This window comes from Apteryx mantelli, chromosome 33 (genome assembly GCF_036417845.1).
Source record: "Apteryx mantelli isolate bAptMan1 chromosome 33, bAptMan1.hap1, whole genome shotgun sequence".
Classification (NCBI taxonomy): Eukaryota; Metazoa; Chordata; class Aves; order Apterygiformes; family Apterygidae; genus Apteryx; species Apteryx mantelli.
In genome coordinates this window covers 3,487,778-3,506,298 of record NC_090010.1, presented here as the reverse complement: position 1 = coordinate 3,506,298, position 18,521 = coordinate 3,487,778, and the positions used below count along the sequence as shown (strand labels likewise).

At 65.8% G+C, this 18,521-nt stretch overlaps 2 protein-coding genes and 1 long non-coding RNA gene across 3 annotated transcripts; 2 read left to right on the top strand and 1 right to left on the bottom strand.

Annotated features, from left to right (window-relative positions):
- Positions 1 to 562: 562 nt before the first annotated feature.
- On the bottom strand, positions 563 to 2,404 carry C1QL4 (complement C1q like 4). The gene is made up of 2 exons (XM_067313967.1): positions 1,847 to 2,404; positions 563 to 843 (listed from the first exon to the last, which is right to left on the bottom strand). Exons 1-2 carry the CDS (start codon positions 2,402 to 2,404, stop codon positions 664 to 666), a joined length of 738 nt encoding a protein of 245 aa, XP_067170068.1. The 3' UTR covers positions 563 to 663.
- A 7,749-nt stretch (positions 2,405 to 10,153) lies between these two features.
- On the top strand, positions 10,154 to 12,333 carry DNAJC22 (DnaJ heat shock protein family (Hsp40) member C22). Its single transcript, XM_067313994.1, has 3 exons — positions 10,154 to 10,270; positions 10,939 to 11,739; positions 12,093 to 12,333. The coding sequence occupies exons 2-3, from the start codon at positions 11,005 to 11,007 to the stop codon at positions 12,273 to 12,275; spliced, it is 918 nt and encodes a 305-aa protein (XP_067170095.1). The 5' UTR covers positions 10,154 to 10,270; positions 10,939 to 11,004; the 3' UTR covers positions 12,276 to 12,333.
- A 973-nt stretch (positions 12,334 to 13,306) lies between these two features.
- LOC136994829 (uncharacterized) lies at positions 13,307 to 17,763 on the top strand. The gene is made up of 3 exons (XR_010886680.1): positions 13,307 to 13,514; positions 16,612 to 16,718; positions 16,834 to 17,763. It is a non-coding gene; the product is annotated as an uncharacterized lncRNA (long non-coding RNA).
- The last annotated feature ends 758 nt before the right edge of the window (positions 17,764 to 18,521 follow it).

The following is an 18,521-nucleotide window of genomic DNA, read 5'->3' as shown; positions in this document are numbered from 1 at the left end:
GGACAGCCCGGCACGGGGCCGCTGCGTGGCAGCGCGGGTGCAGCAAGGGTGCGCGGCCCCGGGGGCTGTGCTGGCATGCGGGGTAGCGCACGGGGGCCGCGGGTGGGTGCGCGTGTGTGCACGGGGGCTGCGAGCATATTCACACGGGTGTGCCGGGGGCAGCATGCGTGAGGGTGCGCACGTGCGGAGGGGCAGCGCGTGGGGTGTGTGCGCAGGGCAGGGAGCGCCTGCGCGTGCTCGCGCGTGTGCACGAGGGCAGGGAGCGTGCGTGTGCCCTCGCGCACGCGTAGCACGGAGCTGCCGCGGCCCTGCCCGCCGTGTAGCTGGGGACGGAGGGTGCTGGGGCAGCCCGCGCTGGGGCAGCTGCACCTTCACGCACATGCGCGTGCGGGGGCGGCTCACCACGGCGCTGTCCTGCACCGCCGCAGGGCTGTGGGCGCCGTGGGGAGCCCAGCAGCGGGGGGGGGAGAACATGCATTTACGCATTTACCTCCAGAGCCTCTGCGGTGCAAGGGACTGGGGGGCTCCCCGGCCCCCCCTTTGCACGAGGAAACCCCCCATCCCCGCTGCCCCCAGCGGTGCCCGGCCCTGCAGCGCTGTCCCAGCCCCTGTGGGGCGGGTGCCGTGGGGTGGGGAGGGCGGCGGGGCGCGGGGGCCCCCGGCTCAGTCCGGGTAGATGATGAAGCCAGAGAAGGTGCTGTACTTGTTGGTGTTGCCGCCGTGCACCTTGCCGCCGTCCAGCTTGACGAATACCTCGTCCCCCACGTCCAGGTGCAGGATGACGCTGTTGCTGGCGTAGTCGTAGTTCTGGTCGGCGTCCTGGGCGATGGCGCTGGCCCGCACCTGGGGGCACAGCCGTGAGCCAGGGACCCCGAGCCCAGGCCGGGGTGCTGAGCTGGCGGGGGGACGGTGCTGAGCCAGCCCCCCTCGGCCTCCACTGCCCATCGCCGCTCAAGGTCATGCAGCCCGTCTGCGGCAGAGCCGGGCCGTGGACCCAGGCGTCCGGGCTCCCCAGCTGCTCCCGAACTGACTCCAGCCGGGGCCCTCCCCACCCTGGCCCCCGCCTGCCCCGAGCCCCATGGGGACCGGGGTCCCGATGAGCATGGGGGATCCCAGCAATCATGGGGGTCCCGGTGAGCAGGGGGGTCCCGCAGCCCCCAGTGTGGCTGCAGAGATTTTGGGGTCGGGGCTGCCCTGGGGCTGCCCCCCCTCACACACCCCGGCGCTGCCCCCCGGCGTTACCGGGTGCTCCCGGGGCCCCCGGGGAGGGAGGCAGCTCCCAGCGGAGCCGGCAGCGATCGCGGCGGATCGACGCCTCGTTTATCCCTGATAAATGGAAAACGTCGAGCGCGAGCGCGGCCGCGTCCTCGCCGCTAACGGAGCCGCCGGGCGGGTCCCGGCTGGGGCTGTGCCCCGACGGGCTCGGCGGAGCCCCCCCTCCCTGCCGCTCCCGGGTTTTCCTCCCGGGACAGAGCCCCCTGCCCCCGCGAGCACCGGCGGTGCCGTTCCGGGCTGCCCGCGGCTCCGGGGGACCCGGCCCGGCCCGGCCCGGCGGCGCGTTTTGCGGCCGATGCCCCGGGAGGCAGCGGAGATGCCGGGCGGCCGGGATGGAGCTGCGCCCGGGGCCGCTCCGCCGGGCACGGGGCGGGGAGCCGGGATGGGAGAAACGGGAGGGGGGGGAGCAGGGATGGGGGAGCCGGGATTGGGGAAGCGGGATGGGGGAGCCGGGATTGGGGGAGCCGGGACTGGGGGAGCCGGGATTGGGGGAGCCGGGTGGCAGCGGGCTGGGGAAGGGGCCGGGGGAGCCGAGCCGGGGGGCGCGGGCCGGGGGGCGGCAGGCCCGTACCTGCCCGTTCTTCATGAGGTCGGCCCACATGCTGGTGCCGTCGCCGCCGCGCATGAGGACGTGGTAGGTGAAGAAGTAGATGCCGGGCAGGGGGCAGGTGAACTTGCCGCTCGACGGCTCGTAGTAGTTGCCCACGTTGGTCACGACGTCGTCGAAGCGCAGCACCTCGTAGCCCTCGTGGGGCTTCCGCAGCCCCGCGTAGAAGGCGATTTTGGGGCTGTAGAAGGAGGGGATGTAGCCGCCCGGGCCCGGGCCCGGCGGCCCCGGCGGCCCCGGCCGGCCCGGCTCCCCCGGCGGCCCCCGCGGCCCCGGCGGCCCCGGGGGGCCCCGCACGCCGGCGCGGCCCTTGCGGCCCGGCTCGCCCTTGGCGCCGGGCAGGAAGGGCGGCGGCGAGGCGGCGGCCAGCTCGGGCCCGGCGCCGGGGCCGGGGCCGGGGCCGGGGCCGGGGCCCGGGTAGGGGTCGCAGACCATGCGGCAGCTGCCCAGCATCTCGTAGTGCGCCGCGGCCTTGGAGCTGTGCACCAGCAGCGGGATGGCCACGAGCAGCACCAGCACCATGGCCACGCCGACGGCGGCCGCCGCCACCCGCCTGCGGCGGCTCAGCCGCGCGGCGGCCAGCGCCAGCAGGTCCGGTTCGCCCTTGGGCGCGATGGTGCCGCCGGGGCCGCGCACCGGGTCGCGGCTGGGCCGCCCGCGGAGGCGGCACCGGCGCCGGCGCCGGAGCCGATGCTGTAGCCGAGAGCCGAGCCGACGGTGGGGCTGCTGATGTAACCGGCACCGGGGACGGAGCCGCCGCCGGAGTCGTGGATATAACCGGCACCGGAGCCGCTGATGGAGCCGGGGATGGAGCTGGGACCGGAGTCGTGGATATAACCGGGACCGGAGCCGCTGATGGAGCCGGGACCGGAGTCGTGGATATAACCGGCACCGGAGCCGGGGATGGAGCCGGGACCGGAGCCGCTGATGGAGCCGGGATGGAGCCGCGGATGGAGCCGGGACCGGAGTCGCGGATATAACCGGGACCGGAGCCGCTGATGGAGCCGGGATGGAGCTGGGGACCGAAGCCGGGACCGGAGCCGGGATGGAGCCGCAGGAGCGCAGAGCCGCCCGGACGCGCGGGGCAACTTCTCGCCAAGTTGCCCGGGAGCGGGAGCCCCCCCCCGGGAGCGGGAGCCCCCCAGGGGAGCGGGACCCCCGGGATCGGGAAGGACCCCCCCGGGAAGGGGACCCCGCCGGAGCCCCGCCGCGCCGCGCCGCGCTCTCCCCGCTGCGCCCCGGCGGCGGCGGGCCGGGGGGCAGCGACACCCGGGGCGGCTGCGCCAGGGCCGGCCGGTGCCCGGTGCCCGGGGCCCCCCCCCCCCCCCCGCCCCGCTCCGCCCCGCCCCGCTCGGGGTCCCCGGGGGCGCGCGCCGCCGCCGCCCCCCGGTGCCGCCGCCCCCCGGTGCCGCCGGTACCTGGCGCCCGCGGCCCGGAGCGCACGTGGAGCCGCCGCCGCCGCCGCCGCCCGAGCCGCAGCCCCGCGCCGCCGCCGCCGCTCGACGGCGCGAGCCGCCGGCCCCGGGCACGGCGGGAGGGGCGGGAGCGGGGCGCCGGGGGGACGCGGGAGAGCGGGGCTGTGCGGGGGGTGTGTGCGGGTGTGTGCGGGGGGGGGGGTCTTGTGTGCAGGTGTGTGTGTGCAGGGGTTGCGGTTTGTGCGTGTGTGTGTGCGCACGGTGTGTGTGTGTGCAGGGTGTATGTGCTGCAGGCGGTGTCTGGGTGTGCAGGTGTGTTTCTGGGTGTGCAGCGGGTGCGGGGTGTGTGTGTGCAGGGGTGTTGGGTTTGGGGGGTTGTGTGTGCATGCAGGGTGTATGTGTGAAGGGGTGTGCGTTGAGGGGTGCGGGAAAGGTGTGCGTGAGGGTGCAGGAGGTGTGCATGTGCGTGCGCTTGCCGGGTGCACGGCTGGGTGTGTGGCAGGGGAGGTGCTGGGTTCAGGAGTGTGTGTGTGAGTGTGAGTGTGTGTGGGGGGGTCCTGGGTGTGGGGGCAGTGTGTGTGTGTGCGTGTGTGCACATTTATTTGTGTGTGTGCAGGGGGTGCTGGGTGCATGGGTGTGCATTTCTGTGCCTGCGTGAGGTGGGTACAGGCGGTGTGAGTGTGTGCATGTGCACTTTCTGGGTGCAGGGCTGTGTGTGTGTGTTGCAGGGAAGGTGCAGGGGGTGTGTGTGTATAGGTGCAGGAGATGCGAGTGTGTGTTGCAGGCGGTGTGCAGGGTGCACGGGTGTGTGTGCATGTGTGCAGGGGGGTGTGCTGGGTACAGGTGGCATGAACATGTGTGTGCGTGCCGGGTTCTGGGCGTACAGGGGGTGTTGCAGGGCGACGTGTGCAGGCAGTGTGCGGGGTGCAGGGGTGTGTCACAGGCGGTGCACGGGGTGCAGTGACGCGCATGTGTGCCCGCCAGGTGCACGTTGTGTGAGCATGCACCGGGCCGTGGGTGCATGACAGCCACGGGGCCCTGCGCACCCAGCGGCATGGGGGGAATGCCGTGGGCCCGTCATGCTCCGTGCAATGGGGCAGCGGCGCGGGGCCGAGCGCCAGGGCGGCCCGGGGTATAACGCAGCGCCCCGTGGGGGCCAGGGCGGCCAGTGTCCGCAGCCCCGTTTGCTCCGGGAAGCTCGGAGCCGGCGCGTGCCGGGCAGGCTGCGACGCACACTGCAGCCGTGCACCGCCGAGCTGGGGCACACGAGCGTGTCGCACACCCGCGTGGCACCGGCTGTCGCTGCATGCCGGCAGCGGCCCGCGGCTCGGCGGCTTCGGGCCCCACAGCTCGGGGGGGGGGGGGGAACTGCCTCCGGCTCTGCCGCTCCCCGGCTCCCGGCCCCCAGCTGCCGCCGCTCCTGCTTCCACATTCATCTTGGCAGAGGAGCGGGGACATTTGTGCTTTGGGATCTGATTTATGGCTGCTCTTTTCAAATCTTGACTGAATTTGCTCCTTTATGCAAAGCGGAGTCTTGCCCTCTGCGCTCCTGGGAGAGGTGCCGCTTCCCGAGCCGCCCTCCAAGGCGCCTCTCATCTGCATGTTCCCAGCAATTAGAACAAAAAAAAAGGGAAGAGGAAAAACCGGCAAAGAGCCCCCGGCTCTGGGGGCGTCCCCGGCTCTGCCCTGCCTGCCGGGCACGTTTCGGTTCCCTCCGCACCCCCCTTCCAGGGGGTCCCGGGGACGAGGCGAGCGGGGGTGCCCCGCGCACGGGTGTCCCTGGGGCGGGAGCACTTTGCACACGCGGCGGCTTTGCACACACGTGTCGGTGTGCAGGGACCCACGCGTGCCCTTGCGGCGTGGCTGCGGCTCTGTGGCAGCCTCTGCGCCTCCAGGTGTGGGGTGTGGGGTGTGGGGGGTGTGTGTGTGTGTGTGTGTGTGCACATGCCATGTGTGTGCATGTGCACACGCATGTTCGCGTGTCAGGGTGGGGGGTGAGGGAGATGCTCTCCCCTTTGCGATTGTATGTGTAATTTATCCATATAGTTCTTAAATTTGCAGGCCTGGCCAGCTCCCTTTGAAAGGGCGATAATCAATCAGCCGGGATATTAGATGGATTTATGGGCCCTTTATGCAGGAGGATCAATGCAATTCTGGAAAAAAAGAAAAAAAAAGGCAATGTTTGTGCAACAAATTACAGCGGCTGGAGCATCTCCCCCGCTCGGGGCCGGGGTCGGGCTGGATCGATGGCCGGGCCGGGTGGCCCCGGGGACAGCGACAGCGACGGGGCGGGCGGCGGCTCCCGGTGCCACCGGGAGCCCCGCGCCCGCGAGCCGCGGAGCCTAATGAGCAGCAGCAGGGAGTTAATTAGCGAGGCGGGCGCGGGGAAGCCCCGAGCGCTAATTACCGGGCGCCCCCGCCCCCTCGGGGACGCGACGTCCGGGCGCGGCCGGGGGGGGGGCCCAGGAGTCCCGGCGCGGCTCCACGGGCGCTGTGTCCCGGGGGGGCCCCCCCGCAGCCCCCGCCGGGGCCGGGGGAGAGGCGGAGCGCGCAAGGGGAGGGAGAGGAGAGCAAACACGGATGGTAAAAATAGAGGCGGCGGAGGAGAGAAAGGTCAGCCCCGGCGAGACAGGCAGCGAGGAGCCGGGGGGGGGGCGAAGTGGGGGGGGGGCTGGGCCGCATCCTGCCCTCCGCTCCCGGGGCCGCTCCCGCGGCGTTGCGGAGCCTGCGGCCGCGGTGCGGGGCGACCCTGGCGAGCCGTGCCTCAGTTTCCCCCCCCCCCCCCCATGCGGGATCCCCGAGCAGGACGCTCGGGGGGGGGGGGCGAAGGCGACGGCCGGCGGCTGCCGGCGGGGCTGGAGCGGGGCTGGGGGGGGCCGAGCATGCATAAATGCACAAAGCCGCAGCGCTGCCGCCACGCTGCGCCCGGCTCCGGCCCCGCGGCAGGGCTGCTGGAGGGGCGTTTGGGGGCGTTTGGGGGGCGCTGCGGGTGCAGGGGCTCCCGCCGCCTGCGAGCAGCCGTCGCGCCCCGCGGGCTCGTGCCCGGCGTCGCGCCCGGTGCCCGGGGGCCGCGGCGAAGCGCTTCGCTCCCAATTACGGCGCGGCGCCGGGGCCCGCAGACAAATCGGCGTGTCAGCGGCCGGGGGGAGCCTGGCGCAAATGAATATAGATGGGCTGGAGGCGCCCGGGCGCTGCGCGCTCCATCCAGGGCATGTTTGCAATAAAGCCGGGCCGCCAGGCCGGGCCTAAATTGGATGAAAATTGTCCTTGAACGGCGACAATAAAACAGCGGCCGAGGGGGGGGAAGCGGTTTAATGGGGCCGCGGGGGGCCGGCGATGCGGGGGGGCGACGCTCCCCCGGGAGCGCCGGGACTCCGCGCGGCCGGCGGGGCCGGCCCGGCTTTATTGGAACGAAAATTGACTTGATTGTCGGGATTACGGAGCGTGGCCGGAACGGAGGCGCCGGTAATAGATTTGTTAGCATAACAGAGCCCGGCGCTGGGAGCTGTTAGCGTCACGGCTGGATGGAGCCCGCGCCGCCGCCGCTCGCCCGTCCCCCGAGGCAGCTGCGGGCCCCGAGCCCAGGGCGCCCGGTGCCCCGGGAAGCGCCTCGGGGCTCGGCCCGACGAGTCTTATGGGGTGGGAAAAGCCGCCGGCTCCTGCTCCTGCTCCCCCCGGTGCAGGTCCCGTCCCTGTCCCCGGCGCTCGCAGCCCCCGCTGCTCCCCTGCGCATCCCCTCCTGCCCGCCCGGCTCGCCGGCACCGGCTGCTAACCGGGGACGAAGCGGCTGGGGGTTACTAGCAGGGCCGGCCTGGACCGGGGGGGGGGGGTCTGGAGCCGGCCACCCCCCCTGCAGCCTCCTCCCGGCACCAGGCAGGTTGGGGAGCGCCAGGGCCCCCGCTGCTGCCCCCGGGGCCGTTGCAGCCCGGAGGCGGTTGCAGCCCTGGGGCACGCGGACCTCGGCGCCCGGCTTTGCGCCCCGCAGCCCTCGGGGCGATTCAACCCTGCCGTGAGTTTTCCATCATCACCCCGGGGTTGGTGCCGAGGTCCCGGCGCGCCTGGGCATCCCCTCGTGGGGCCGGGGCCGGATGCAGGGCCGGGCTGAGGCCAGTGCCCAGCGCGGTGCCACGTCCCCCTCCCCGTCCCCACCGCAGAGGCTTCCCCTTGCTCCTTGCTATAATGCAATGGTGAAGGCCTTTGCCGTGATGGGCAGCTGCCAGCGCGGCGGGGGGGGCACAGGGCTGGGAGAGCCCCCACTCTGAGGGCTGTTGCACTCCCGGGGCACTGCTGTAATGAGTTGTCAGGTCTCAGCCTCCGGGGCAGACAGGGCTGTCGCAGCCGCGGTGACGGGCTGTCACAGCCGGCGAGCGACCGGCCGCAGCAAGAGCCCCAGGGGCTCGGGGCCGGGCCAGGGGCCGGGGGCAGCCGGGGCTTCCCGGCAGGGATTTACGGCCCCTCCCGGCTGAGCCGTTTCCCGGGCCCCGGCGGTGGGAGCGGCAGCGGGGCCGTCCATCACGGCATGCCAGCGCGTGACGAGATGGATGGCTGCAGGCCGGCCCGAATTAATTCTCTGGACAAGCGGCATTTATTAAGGATTCAGAGGATGTCGGGCGGAGAAATCCATCCTGGCCTGGAGGCAATTAGGCGGGGAGCGGGGCGGGTGGCCGGGGCGCGGGGTCCCCGGTGCCCTGCGCGCCCGGGGGGCCCAATGCTGGCCGCCCCACCAGCACCCCGCGCCACTGAGCCCGGCTCCGGCGCCGCGGCGGGCCGGGGCTCATTGCACATTCGCCTCATGCCTACCTGAGCCGCGCGCTGACAAATAGACATTTAAATCAGACAATTAGCTGGCCTCCACCACTGACATTTTTAATGTATTAATGTGCATCAACAGCTAATACATATAAAATTCCCCTAATAACAGCACTTGGGTAAAGGGGCTGCTCTGCAGCCCGGCGCTGGCAGTGATGTACGAGTCCGGAGGGACTCCGGCCCCAGAGTTTGCATTAATTACCAGCAAACTGACAAGGCAACGTGACATTCAGGATCAGGCACCGGATTCCTTTAACCAACCCTTTAGGGTTTTTTTCAAGCCCTGGCGCTCGCGCATGTGTGTGTGTGTGTGTGCGCGAGCGGTGCAGCCGTGCATGCTAAGGTGTGTGTGCGCGGTGCAGCCGTGCACGGCCTCGGCGCGTGTGTGGGCTGGCGGCGTGGCGTGCACGCGTGTGCAGCGTACATGCGTGTGCGGCGTCCCCGTGCACAGGGACCTGCTGGCGGGGCTGCAGCCATGTGCGTTGCGACACGTGTGTGCGTTGCAACCTGCGTGTGCATGTTCCCAGCGGCGGGACTGGGGACCGGGGGCTCTGCCGCGAGGCCCTGTGCAGGCAAGGGGGGACACCGGCGTCCAGGGCCCCCCGCCGCAGCCCCACGTGGGACCAGGACGGCCCCGTGCAACGAGGCAATGACAAATGCTTCAATTAGCAGGAAGGCTCCGAAAATCGATGCCTTAAACGCTGGTGGCCAGGGCTGATCAATGGCTCCAATTACACCCTCAAACAGGTGCTTGCGGGGGGCCGGGGAGGTCCCCGAGCCCCGGGGCGCCCCGAGCCCCCCGAGGGGGGGGACCCAGGCATCTGGCTCGCGGCCGGGCAGGGCTCCCGCGCCCACCGCCCCCCCCCCACTGCCGGGGGCTCAGCCCAGCACGGCAAAGGCGAATTTGACATTTCTTAAATCCAGCTGCTCGCGGGGATCGATGGGGCCTGCGAGACCCCCGCCCTCCCGCCGGCTCATCGACCCTACGCGCCGCAGGGGGCAAGGAGGGGGCCGCCGGCCCCCCAGGGCGCCGCGCTCGCTGGCAGCCAAGCGTGGGGCCGGGGCCCGCCGGGAGCGGCGGCGGCTGTCAGGGAGGCAGCCAGGCGCGGGTGGGCAGCACGGGCGGGGGGCCGCCCGCCCCGGCGCTGTCAGCCGCCCGCCGCCCGCCCTGACGGACAGCCGGGCCGCAGGGGAGCAGACAGCACCGTCCGTCTGTCCGTCCCCCCATCGCTGCCAGCACCCCCGGCCCCACTGTCCCCGGGGGTCTCCCATCCCCGGGGGTCCTGGCTGCATCCCAAAGCCAAGATGAATTTGCCCCATTGCATCCTGCCCCCCCCCCCCCCCCGGCTAAGCAGAGCCAGGCTGGGAGCTGCAATTGGGGCTGGGAGCTGTCGGACCCCTCGTGCATGGAGGGGGGACGGGACCCCTTGTGCATGGGGGGCACAGAGTGGGGACACCTTGTGCATGGGGGGGACGGGACCCCTCGTGCATTGGGGACGTGGGGTTGGGAGTCCTCGTGCATGGGGGAACGTGGTGGGGACCCGCCGTGCGTTGGAGAAGTGGGGTGGGGACCCTCGTGCATGGGGGGGACAGGGCGGGGGTCTCTCCCAGAGCCCCCAGGGCTGCAGTTCCCCCCTGCCCTCCTTTTGCAAGCCGCGGGGCAGAAGGGCAGCCCGGGTGGAGGGCACTTTGCCCCCCTGCAGCAGCAGCAGCGCCGGCGGCGGGGGGGGGGGGTAGGGACCCCGCAGGGGCTTTGCAGCCCCCCATTCGCCGGCGTGAGCCGGGCTGAGTCAACAGCGCCGCGCGGCCGCCGGCCGGGGCCGTTAATAATGGATGAGACCAAATTGGAGGCCTGCTCCCTGCTAATCCCTGCAAACACGGCGCCGCGCAGCCGGGCCTCTGCAAACAGGCGCTGCGCCGCGGGGGCCGCCCGCACCCCCGGGAACGGGCACCGGCGCGTGCCGGAGCATCGGGGTGCCAGCTGCTCCCCCGCGAGGAAACGCGGCGCCGGGGCTGCCCCCGCCCCGGGTGGCCCCCGTCGCTCCCGGCCGCCGCGATCCCATGCACTTTGCCCGGGCGCCGCGAGTCCGGCACGGGGCAAAGTCTGGTTTGGGGAGGGAGCGACGTCGCGGCTGGGCTGAGCTCCGCGGGGCCCCCCGGGAAGGTAGGTCACGGGGGGGGGGGTGGCAGGGCCCGTGGTTTGGGGAGGGCTGTGGGCATGCATCGGGCACGGGGTGGGGGGGGGTGCAGATGGGCATGCACCAGCCCTGGGTGGGCATGTGGGGCCCCTGGGTGGGCATGTGGGGGTCCGGGTGGGCATGCACCGGCCCCGGGTGGGCACATTGGGCTATGGGGCAGGCATGCATTGGTCTCAGGTGTGCAAGTGGGGCCCTGGGTGGGCATGCCAGGTTATGTTTGGGCATGCACCGGCCCTGGGTGGGCATGTTGGGCTATGGGAGGGCATACGTCAGCCCTGGGTGTGCAAGTGGGGTCCCGGGTGGGCATGCACCAGCCCCAGGGTGGGCTTGCATCGGCCCTGGGTGGGCACTTGGGACCCTGGGTGGGCACGCAGGGCCCCAGGTGGGCATGCACTGGCCTCGGATGGGCACACTGGGCTATGGGTGGGCATGCACTGGCCCCGGGTGGGCACGTAGGGCTATGGGTGGGCATGCACCGGCCCTGGGTGGGCATGTAGGGGTCCAGGTGGGCATGCACTAGCCCCGGGTGGGCATGCTGGGCTATGGGTGGGCATGCACCGGCCCCGGCAGGATCCGTCCCGGGGGCTGCGGTGCGCTGGGGGGGTCCCCTGAGCCGCCCCCTTGGTTCCCGCAGGCTGCTGGCCGGGCCGGGGGGGGCCCCGCCACCACCACCGCCACTGCATCCGCGTCCCCGTCGGCGATGGCCAAGCGGCTGCTGGTGGCCTACGGGCTGTGGGCCCTGGGGGGGCCGCTGGGGCTGCACCACATCTACCTGGGCCGGGACAGCCAGGCGCTGCTGTGGCTGGTGACGCTGGGCGGCTTCGGGGCCGGCTGGCTCTGCGACCTGTGGCACCTGCCGCGCTGGGTGGCGGCGGCCAACGGGGCCGGGGGGGGCCGGCGGGGGGGGGCGGCCCCGGCGCGCAGCCCCCTGCGCTTCGCGGGGCAGGCGGCGGCGGGGACGTATTTCGGGGCGCTGGCGGGGCTGGCGCTGCCCTGGCCGCCGGCGCTGCCGCTGGCCGCGGCGCTGGGGGTGCAGCTGGCGGCGTCGGTGGGGGACCAGACGGCGGACGCCCGGCCGGTGCTGGCGGCCGCCTTCCTCGCCGCCCTCCTCTTCGGCGGGCGCCCGCCGGCGGCGTTGCCCGTCAGCCTGGCCGCCGCCGCCGCCGCCCAGCGCCACCGGCGCTACAAGCCCCGCGGGACGCCCCGGCCGGGGCTGCCGGCCCGGCTCTGCCGCCTGGCGCTGGCGTACCTGGCGCTGGCCGGCCCCGTCGCCTACGCCGCGCTCGGCCGGGCCGGAGCCGCCGCCGCCGCCGTCCTGCGGCTGCCCCAGCGCGCCGGGAGGCTCCTCGCCGAAACCCTGGGCTTCGGCGCCGGCCGCTCCCCGGAGCCGCTCGACGCCTTCGCGCCTGGCGGCCGGCAGCAGCGGGCGTACCAGGTGGGTGCACGGGGGGGCCTGGGTCCCCTGGGGGGGGGTAGAGGGGTTCAGCTCCACCACTGTGCCCCGGGGGGGGCAGCACGGGGTGCAACCGGTGCCCCCCCAGCCCGTTTCGGGGTCCCACGCCGGGGGCGGATGTGCAGCCCCGTGCACCACCCCGGTGCCCGTCCTGCACGCCAGGAGCTGGGGGGTGCAAATGGGGGGGTGCAAAGAGGGGATTGCAAACAGGGGGGTGCAAAGAGGGGATTGCAAACGGCGGGGGGTCCCCCGGGGGGCTGGTCCACCCCCTGTCCCCCCCAGCGGTTTCCTGACACCACGGCTGCTCCATGCATCCCTCTCACCCCCCTGCGCAGGTGCTGGGCCTCGCCGCCGGCTCCTCCGCCGAGGACGTGCACCGGAGCTACCGGGAGCTGGTGAAGGTTTGGCACCCGGACCACAACCGGCACCGGGCCGAGGAGGCCGAGAGGCGCTTCATCGAGCTGCAGGAGGCCTACGAGGTGCTCGCGGGCCCCAGGAAGGCCCCAGCGGCAGCGTGAGGCTCCCGGGGGCAGCAAAGGCCACGGGGAGGATTTTAACACGAGGTTTCCTCCTCACGGCTGCTTTGTTTCTCGTGCTCGATGCGACGCGTTTCTGCGGCTGGATGGGCCAGGCGGGGAACGTGCACCAGAGCGAAGCTTGCACAGGGTGCCCTGCGGACCCACGCACAGCGCCTTGTGCAAGCCATTGCGCCAGAGTCTGTGCAAACCTATGGACGGGGGCTTGTGCAAACCATCGCACAAAGGTTTGTGCGAACCATTGCATGGGGTGCTCTGCAAACCGTTGCATAGGGGCTTGTGAAAAACACTGCACGTGAATATATGCAAACCACTGCATGAGGCACCCGCAAACCATTGCACGGGGATGCATGCAAACCATTGCACGGGAGCAACTGCCAGCCATTGCACAGCCTGGATGGCAGCGCTGTTGCCCATTGCCAGGACACCTGGGTCCCCATCAGAGAGGGCCCAACTCGCCGTGCCGGTGCCCGCTGCCGAGGAGATGTGGGTTCCAGGCAGGACCGGATCGAGAGGCGTTTAAGGCGGAACGGGGCCGCGAACCCGTGACCTTCCGAGCTCAGCGCTCCCCCCCGCGCCCATCTTCGGCTCTTTCCGGGAGGCGCTCGGCAGTTTCCGCCGCGGGGCGGTGGCTCTCGGCAGTTTCCGTCCACGTTCGGCTCCCGCTGCCCCGCCCCACTCCGACCCGCCCCTCGCGGGGGCAGGGAGGCGGGGCCTCGGCAGTGCCTGATCCGATTGGCCCAGGGCAGGGTTTGGCCGCGCCCCCTCTCGCGCACAGGGGGAAGGCGGGGCTCTCGCACCCGCATTGGCTCGGCCGCTCCGCCACTGGCTGGCGTCCCGCCTCCCTCCTCGCGTCCCCGCGCGGCCGGGGGCACCGCTCTGCCCTCTCATTGGCCAGAACCCCTCGGCCCGGCCCCCGCCTCGCTTCTGACTGGCTGGAGGCGAAGAGGGGCGGGCCGAACTGAGCCTTCCCCGCATTCTCATTGGCAGCCCCACGCGGTGTCCTGGAGGAGGGCGGGCGGGGGTGCTGCTGCCCCGCGCCGCCATTGGCTGCCGGGCGGCCGCTGCGGCCCGATTGGCTGGCTCCGCCTGAGGGCTCCTGCCGGGCCGAGGCCCCCGCCCCCCTCCCCGGTGCATCGCGGCGGCCTGAGGTGAGGGGGGGGGCTCGGCCGGCGGCGGCGGCGGGCAGGGGCGAGCGGGCCGCCCCCACCGCCACGGCCGGTGAGTCCGGGGGCGCCTTGAGGAGGGGGGCGGCGGGGCCGGGCCAGGCCGGGGCGGGCTGTGAGGGAGGGGGCGGAGGGAAGGGAGGGGGGGGGGTGGACGGTGGGGGAGGGGCGGGCTGTGGGGGAGGGGGGCGAGGGGGAGACATGTGGGGGAGGGGGCGGCCCCAGCGTGGGCTGTGGGGCGGGGAGGGCCGGAGGGGTGCTGGGGAGGGGGGGGGGGCAGCCAGGGGTGTAGCTGTGGGGCGGGGAGGGCCGGAGAGGTGCTGGGGAGGGGGGGGCAGCCAGGGGGGATAGTCTGGGGGGGGGGGACAGCCGGGGGGTGCGCTGTGGGCTGTGGGGCTGGAGAGGTGCTGGAGGGGCAGCCAGGGGAGTGCTCTGGGGGGGACGACGACAGTCGGGGGGTGCCCTATAGGAATAGGGGGGGCCCTATAGGAATAGGGGGGGCTCTATGGGGGGGGAAAAAGTGGTCTTTTGAGGTAGCCAGGGGAGTGCTTTAGGGTGGGGGGGTGGTTGGAGGGGAAGGGTGTCAGTGATGGGGGTGAGGGGGGCTGGATGAGGGGCCTGGGGAGCAGGAGTGCCCCCCCCCCCGGGGCGATGGGGGGCTGGGGGCAATGCAGGCTGCCTGGGGAGAGGGCCCACAGCGTGGCGGGCTTGGGGGGAGCGGGTCACGGCAGTGGGGCCCTGGGGAGGCTGCAGAAGGGGTCTCCGGGGGGAGCGGTGGGGTTTGATGGGGTGCAGGGGCTGTGGGGCTGGGGTGGCGGCTGGCTGTGGGGCAGGGGGCGGCTGTCATGCAGGGGGGAAGCAGCCAGCGATGAGTCTGAGCCGTGGGAGTGAGCAGCGAGGGGCAGGGAACGGCCACTGGCGTAACTGAGGGGGGGAGGACGCTCAGGATTATTAATACATTATTTATACCGCAGATTTGTACATGGCAACGCATGCCTATTGCTTCCCCCCGTCTTTACCTCATCTCTGCCTGTGCGTTACCGCTCCTTTTCCCCCGTACTCACCCAGCCTGTACATCTCGGGGGCAGGAATAATGCGTTTGGTTGTGCTGGGGCCTTTGGGTGTTAACGTAACGCAAGTAATAAGCTAACGAGAATGAGGCAGCAGGAGTATGAGGGTGGTGAAAGGCAAGCCGAGCTGCAAAGAGGCAAATGGTTTCTTCCGATACCTCCATAGTGATGTGGCCTTAAACTTTAGCACACCTAAAAGCATGACTTTGTTTTCCTTATTCTCTCAGGACTTTTCTCCCCGGGAAAGCAACCGAGCAGTAAGTTAGAAGGTGAATTCCAGTATCTGGTTCCCACTCTTTCCCCATGTGGGTGCTCATCAGTGCTGCTTTTGTTTTGTGTTTGATTATCTGCTTCCTGAGTGAACTTAAAGAGGCACTAATGTATTCACAGAGGGAGCTGTGGCAGAGAAGTTGCAAGTCTCCTGCACCGGATAGGCAAGACCTAAATTGTGGTTCCATAGGAAGAAAGGTGAAGAATAGGATTTTGTGTTCGGTTTAGAGAGGGGTGAAAATCCTGTGAAGGATGTAAGGTGGTTTGTTTGTTTGTTTGTTTGTTTGAGGACGCTTCCTGCCCTGTCCGCAGGTGTAATGGTCCTTCATGTATATGTATAGTGATCCTGTAGCCTCAGAGGAATGAATGCCTGCTGGCATGCCACCTTCAAGGGCTCTCAATTCGGATCAATTCTCTTGCAAAGCAGCTTGCCATCATCGGGCCATTAGAGAAGTTTGTTACACAGAAGCTGTAACAAAAGCTTTCATTGCTGCTTTTGGGAGCCATTGTTAATTGATGGGGGGCAAACTTGGAACAATGGGTAGAAATTTCTATGCTGACTACCTGTGGGATCTGCTTCAGTGATTTTCCAAAGGGTAGTTTGATTTTGAGCTCTTTATAATGACCATTTTTCATTAACTTTGCACTGCATTTCCTACTGCAGGCCATAAATTGAAGAGATATGGCAGCTGCAAAATCTTTCATTTGAGAAGGGTCCTATGGTATTACAGATCTTGAAACCTTTTGCTTCAGCCTTTGCCTAGAAAGTTAAAGGCAGATGATGTTGAATATTTTGTCATAGTGTTTGACTCTGGATCCTAATGCTTTCTGAGAAGGATTTGCTTACACGAGCTGGGGGCATCCCAGTATGCAATCTGGCTGAAATACAGGCCTGTATTCGTGAAATTTTGGGCTAACTATTTAGTCTGGACAAGGTCTAGTACAGCAGAAAGGGAAGCCGATATCTGTATTTCGCGTGAGGGTTCTTAAACTCTTCGTGGTCGTAGCAAGCACTGAACTTCTTAATAGCCTGCCTTAGGAAGACGGAGCGTAGGAAAGCATGTCACTGTCTGTATTCAGATTCAGGCATGACCGAGTAAAAGCAGCATCTCTCCAGAAATGCATGCTTTCAATATTGATGCTGCCTTCTAAAATCATTTGAAAGGTGGAGGGGAAGATGTGTGTTTTGACAGCACCACAGCTTCACCTTCCTTCTTTTTTTATTTTTGATTTATTTATTTTTTAAATAGTCTTTGAGCCATGAGTAACTGAAAACCCTTCCCCTCTTCTGGTAACGCGTCAGAATGTTTGCTTACAGCATCCTGGTTATCTTTGCCATAGTCCCTTTTCACAGAAACTGCCAGCGTGTTAAACCTTGTGGTAGTTCGGGAGTGCAGGCCAACTCCAGTAGGGTCCTGCCTGAAGACACCGAAATGCCATTTAGATCCATATCACTCATTCTTCCTCATGACTTCTCAGCTCAGCTTTTCCACTGTTGGACTGTGTTACTCTATGGACTAATATGCAGTACATGGGATTTAAGTATTTATGTTTCTTACTGTAATACTCTATTAAATAATGTAGCTTGTTTGTGTGTTAAATGCCTGCAAAAGCGTATGCAGCTAGCCTTAACTTTCAGGCGCAAGCTGCGTGAAAGTTGCATATAACTCCAGCAGCTGTTCTGCTATATATCACAGATTTATGACCGTAGCAATATCTGCTAAAGTTATTGTAGTTAAAGGTTTGCCAGGCTAAACTCCTTTTCTAAGGAGCATTGTCTAATGCATAAGGTTTTTTTTTTTTTAATTGTAGGGGTTTTTTTGAGGGACATGTAAATATTTTATGATTTTGCTGAGCTATTGTGCTGCAACCCCTCAGCAGAAGATTCTTGTTGGATGCAGGACAAAGGAGCTTTAAAGGTGACTTGCAATATGAAGAGGGTGTATAGGTACTGCATTCTTTTATTTTTGTTTTTAATAATGGAAGATCTGAGACTTAAAACATATAAAATTTGTTCTTAATTGCATTTTCAAGCCTTGGATGCATGGAGGGGTGACTAGAAGACAAAGTGAGATCTTTGCATCAGGATTTCAGATCGCATTGATGCACGTAAAGCACTAGACATCTTATCGGAAATTCCCAGTACCTGTTTATTTTGAAATTGAGTATAGAAAACAGAGTGTGATAAGGAAGCTGTGGCCCCCTTGTGAAGAAAACAAAAAATGGTGGTCTGTTGTTTTATACCGTGTAAGTACACGTAAACACACCGTGTGGGGTTTTGTAACATCCTCACAATAGATACAGGAATGTTTTGTCATGTGAAATACTTAGTTTTACTCCTTTGTGCTGCAAAATGATACACAATTAGCTTGTAAGAGGTACATGTTTGAGAATAGCTAATGCTCAGTCGTGCTCTGCATAATGCATTTGGTGAAAGAACAATAAATGTGTGGATTTAAACAGAATATAGACAGCTAATTATCTCTGAAGTTAAATGTTCAGTTCATTCTTGCTCAAAATAACTAAACTGAGGAAATACTGGGGTGAGGGGAAAAGAGTAATGCTAAGAAACTTACTGGTCTTTCAGTCCTAAAATGGTTCTTTTGTATTGTACGGTTTTATGATCCTTTATCCAGTAACATGAAAGGAGTAGTCTAGGGCAGAAAAAGAAGCTGCTTTATGTAAACAGGGATTTCAGTGCAGGCATTGATATTAGACTTTTTCAGACCTGTGTTGGGAAAACCAAGAAGGCTGCTCTCGCTGCTCTCCCTTCCCCACGTGCACACGATCCGTAGCCCCGTGTATTAACTGTTCCATTGTTTGGTGGAAGGAGCTTCTGAAAACCGATTGTGTCGATTTAAAAAAAAAAAAAAAAAAAAAATCAGTTAGGCTTTTTGTGCTGCGCTTACTGTTGTACGGTGTGTTGTGTTCCTTTCTGACACAAGATAATAAAGCTAACTGACTTGCATCGGAATATTTGGCCTGCTGTGTTTTGTGGGGGATAGGAACCGTTTGGGCTCAGTAGCCCATCGGCCAATTTCTGATCTGTTTCAGGTCGAAAAAGTTAGTTCTTCAAACACAAATGATTGAGGCCTGTATCGAGCATAAGAGATATCAACAGTCTTATTTTGGCCTGCTATAACTTAACAGGTATTTGCTTAAAAAACAAGTATTAAGGTTTCGGCACTGCATAACCTTTGTGTCCTCCCCTCTGGGATTCAGCGGTCTGTGAGAAGTCTGGCTGCGCTGGCGCTGGGGGGAAGCGTTGCGAGTACACATGCAAACCCGAGAGAAACTCTTGGGTGTTAGCATGTTCCTATAGGTAGTGGACATCTGAAACCGACTTCTCTAAATGTGGCTTGAGGAAAGATAAAATACATGATTGAATTTCTAGTGTAATTGTCACTTTTTTTTTCTTTTTTGGACACCATCTAAAACTGAGGTGAATTCTTGCGTGAGTACCTTACAAAGAGAAGGGGTCCCAGCGTTGTAGGTAAACACCTCTGTCCTCTGAGGCCCTAGAGTCTTGGAAGCAGGAATTTTTATTTGAGAATGATTATAAATTACAAATAGAGCGATTTATTCCAGTGAAATGCTGCTGTGTGTACTCAGAGAGGCTCATCTTAGGTGCTTGATCAACAAGATTAAAATAGCTTGGTAAGGGACTACTTAACTCAAAAGCCAATTAGCCAGATGCTACTGTACAGCATGAATTACGCTTA

Excerpts from the sequence above, each read along its gene's own strand:
- C1QL4 (XM_067313967.1), bottom strand. The coding sequence starts at position 2,404 with ATGGTGCTGGTGCTGCTCGTGGCCATCCCGCTGCTGGTGCACAGCTCC. Across the intron at positions 844-1,846 it reads ACCTCATGAAGAACGGGCAG|GTGCGGGCCAGCGCCATCGC; the intron begins GTACGGGCCTGC and ends CTGTGCCCCCAG.
- DNAJC22 (XM_067313994.1), top strand. The coding sequence starts at position 11,005 with ATGGCCAAGCGGCTGCTGGTGGCCTACGGGCTGTGGGCCCTGGGGGGG. Across the intron at positions 11,740-12,092 it reads GGCAGCAGCGGGCGTACCAG|GTGCTGGGCCTCGCCGCCGG; the intron begins GTGGGTGCACGG and ends CCCCCTGCGCAG.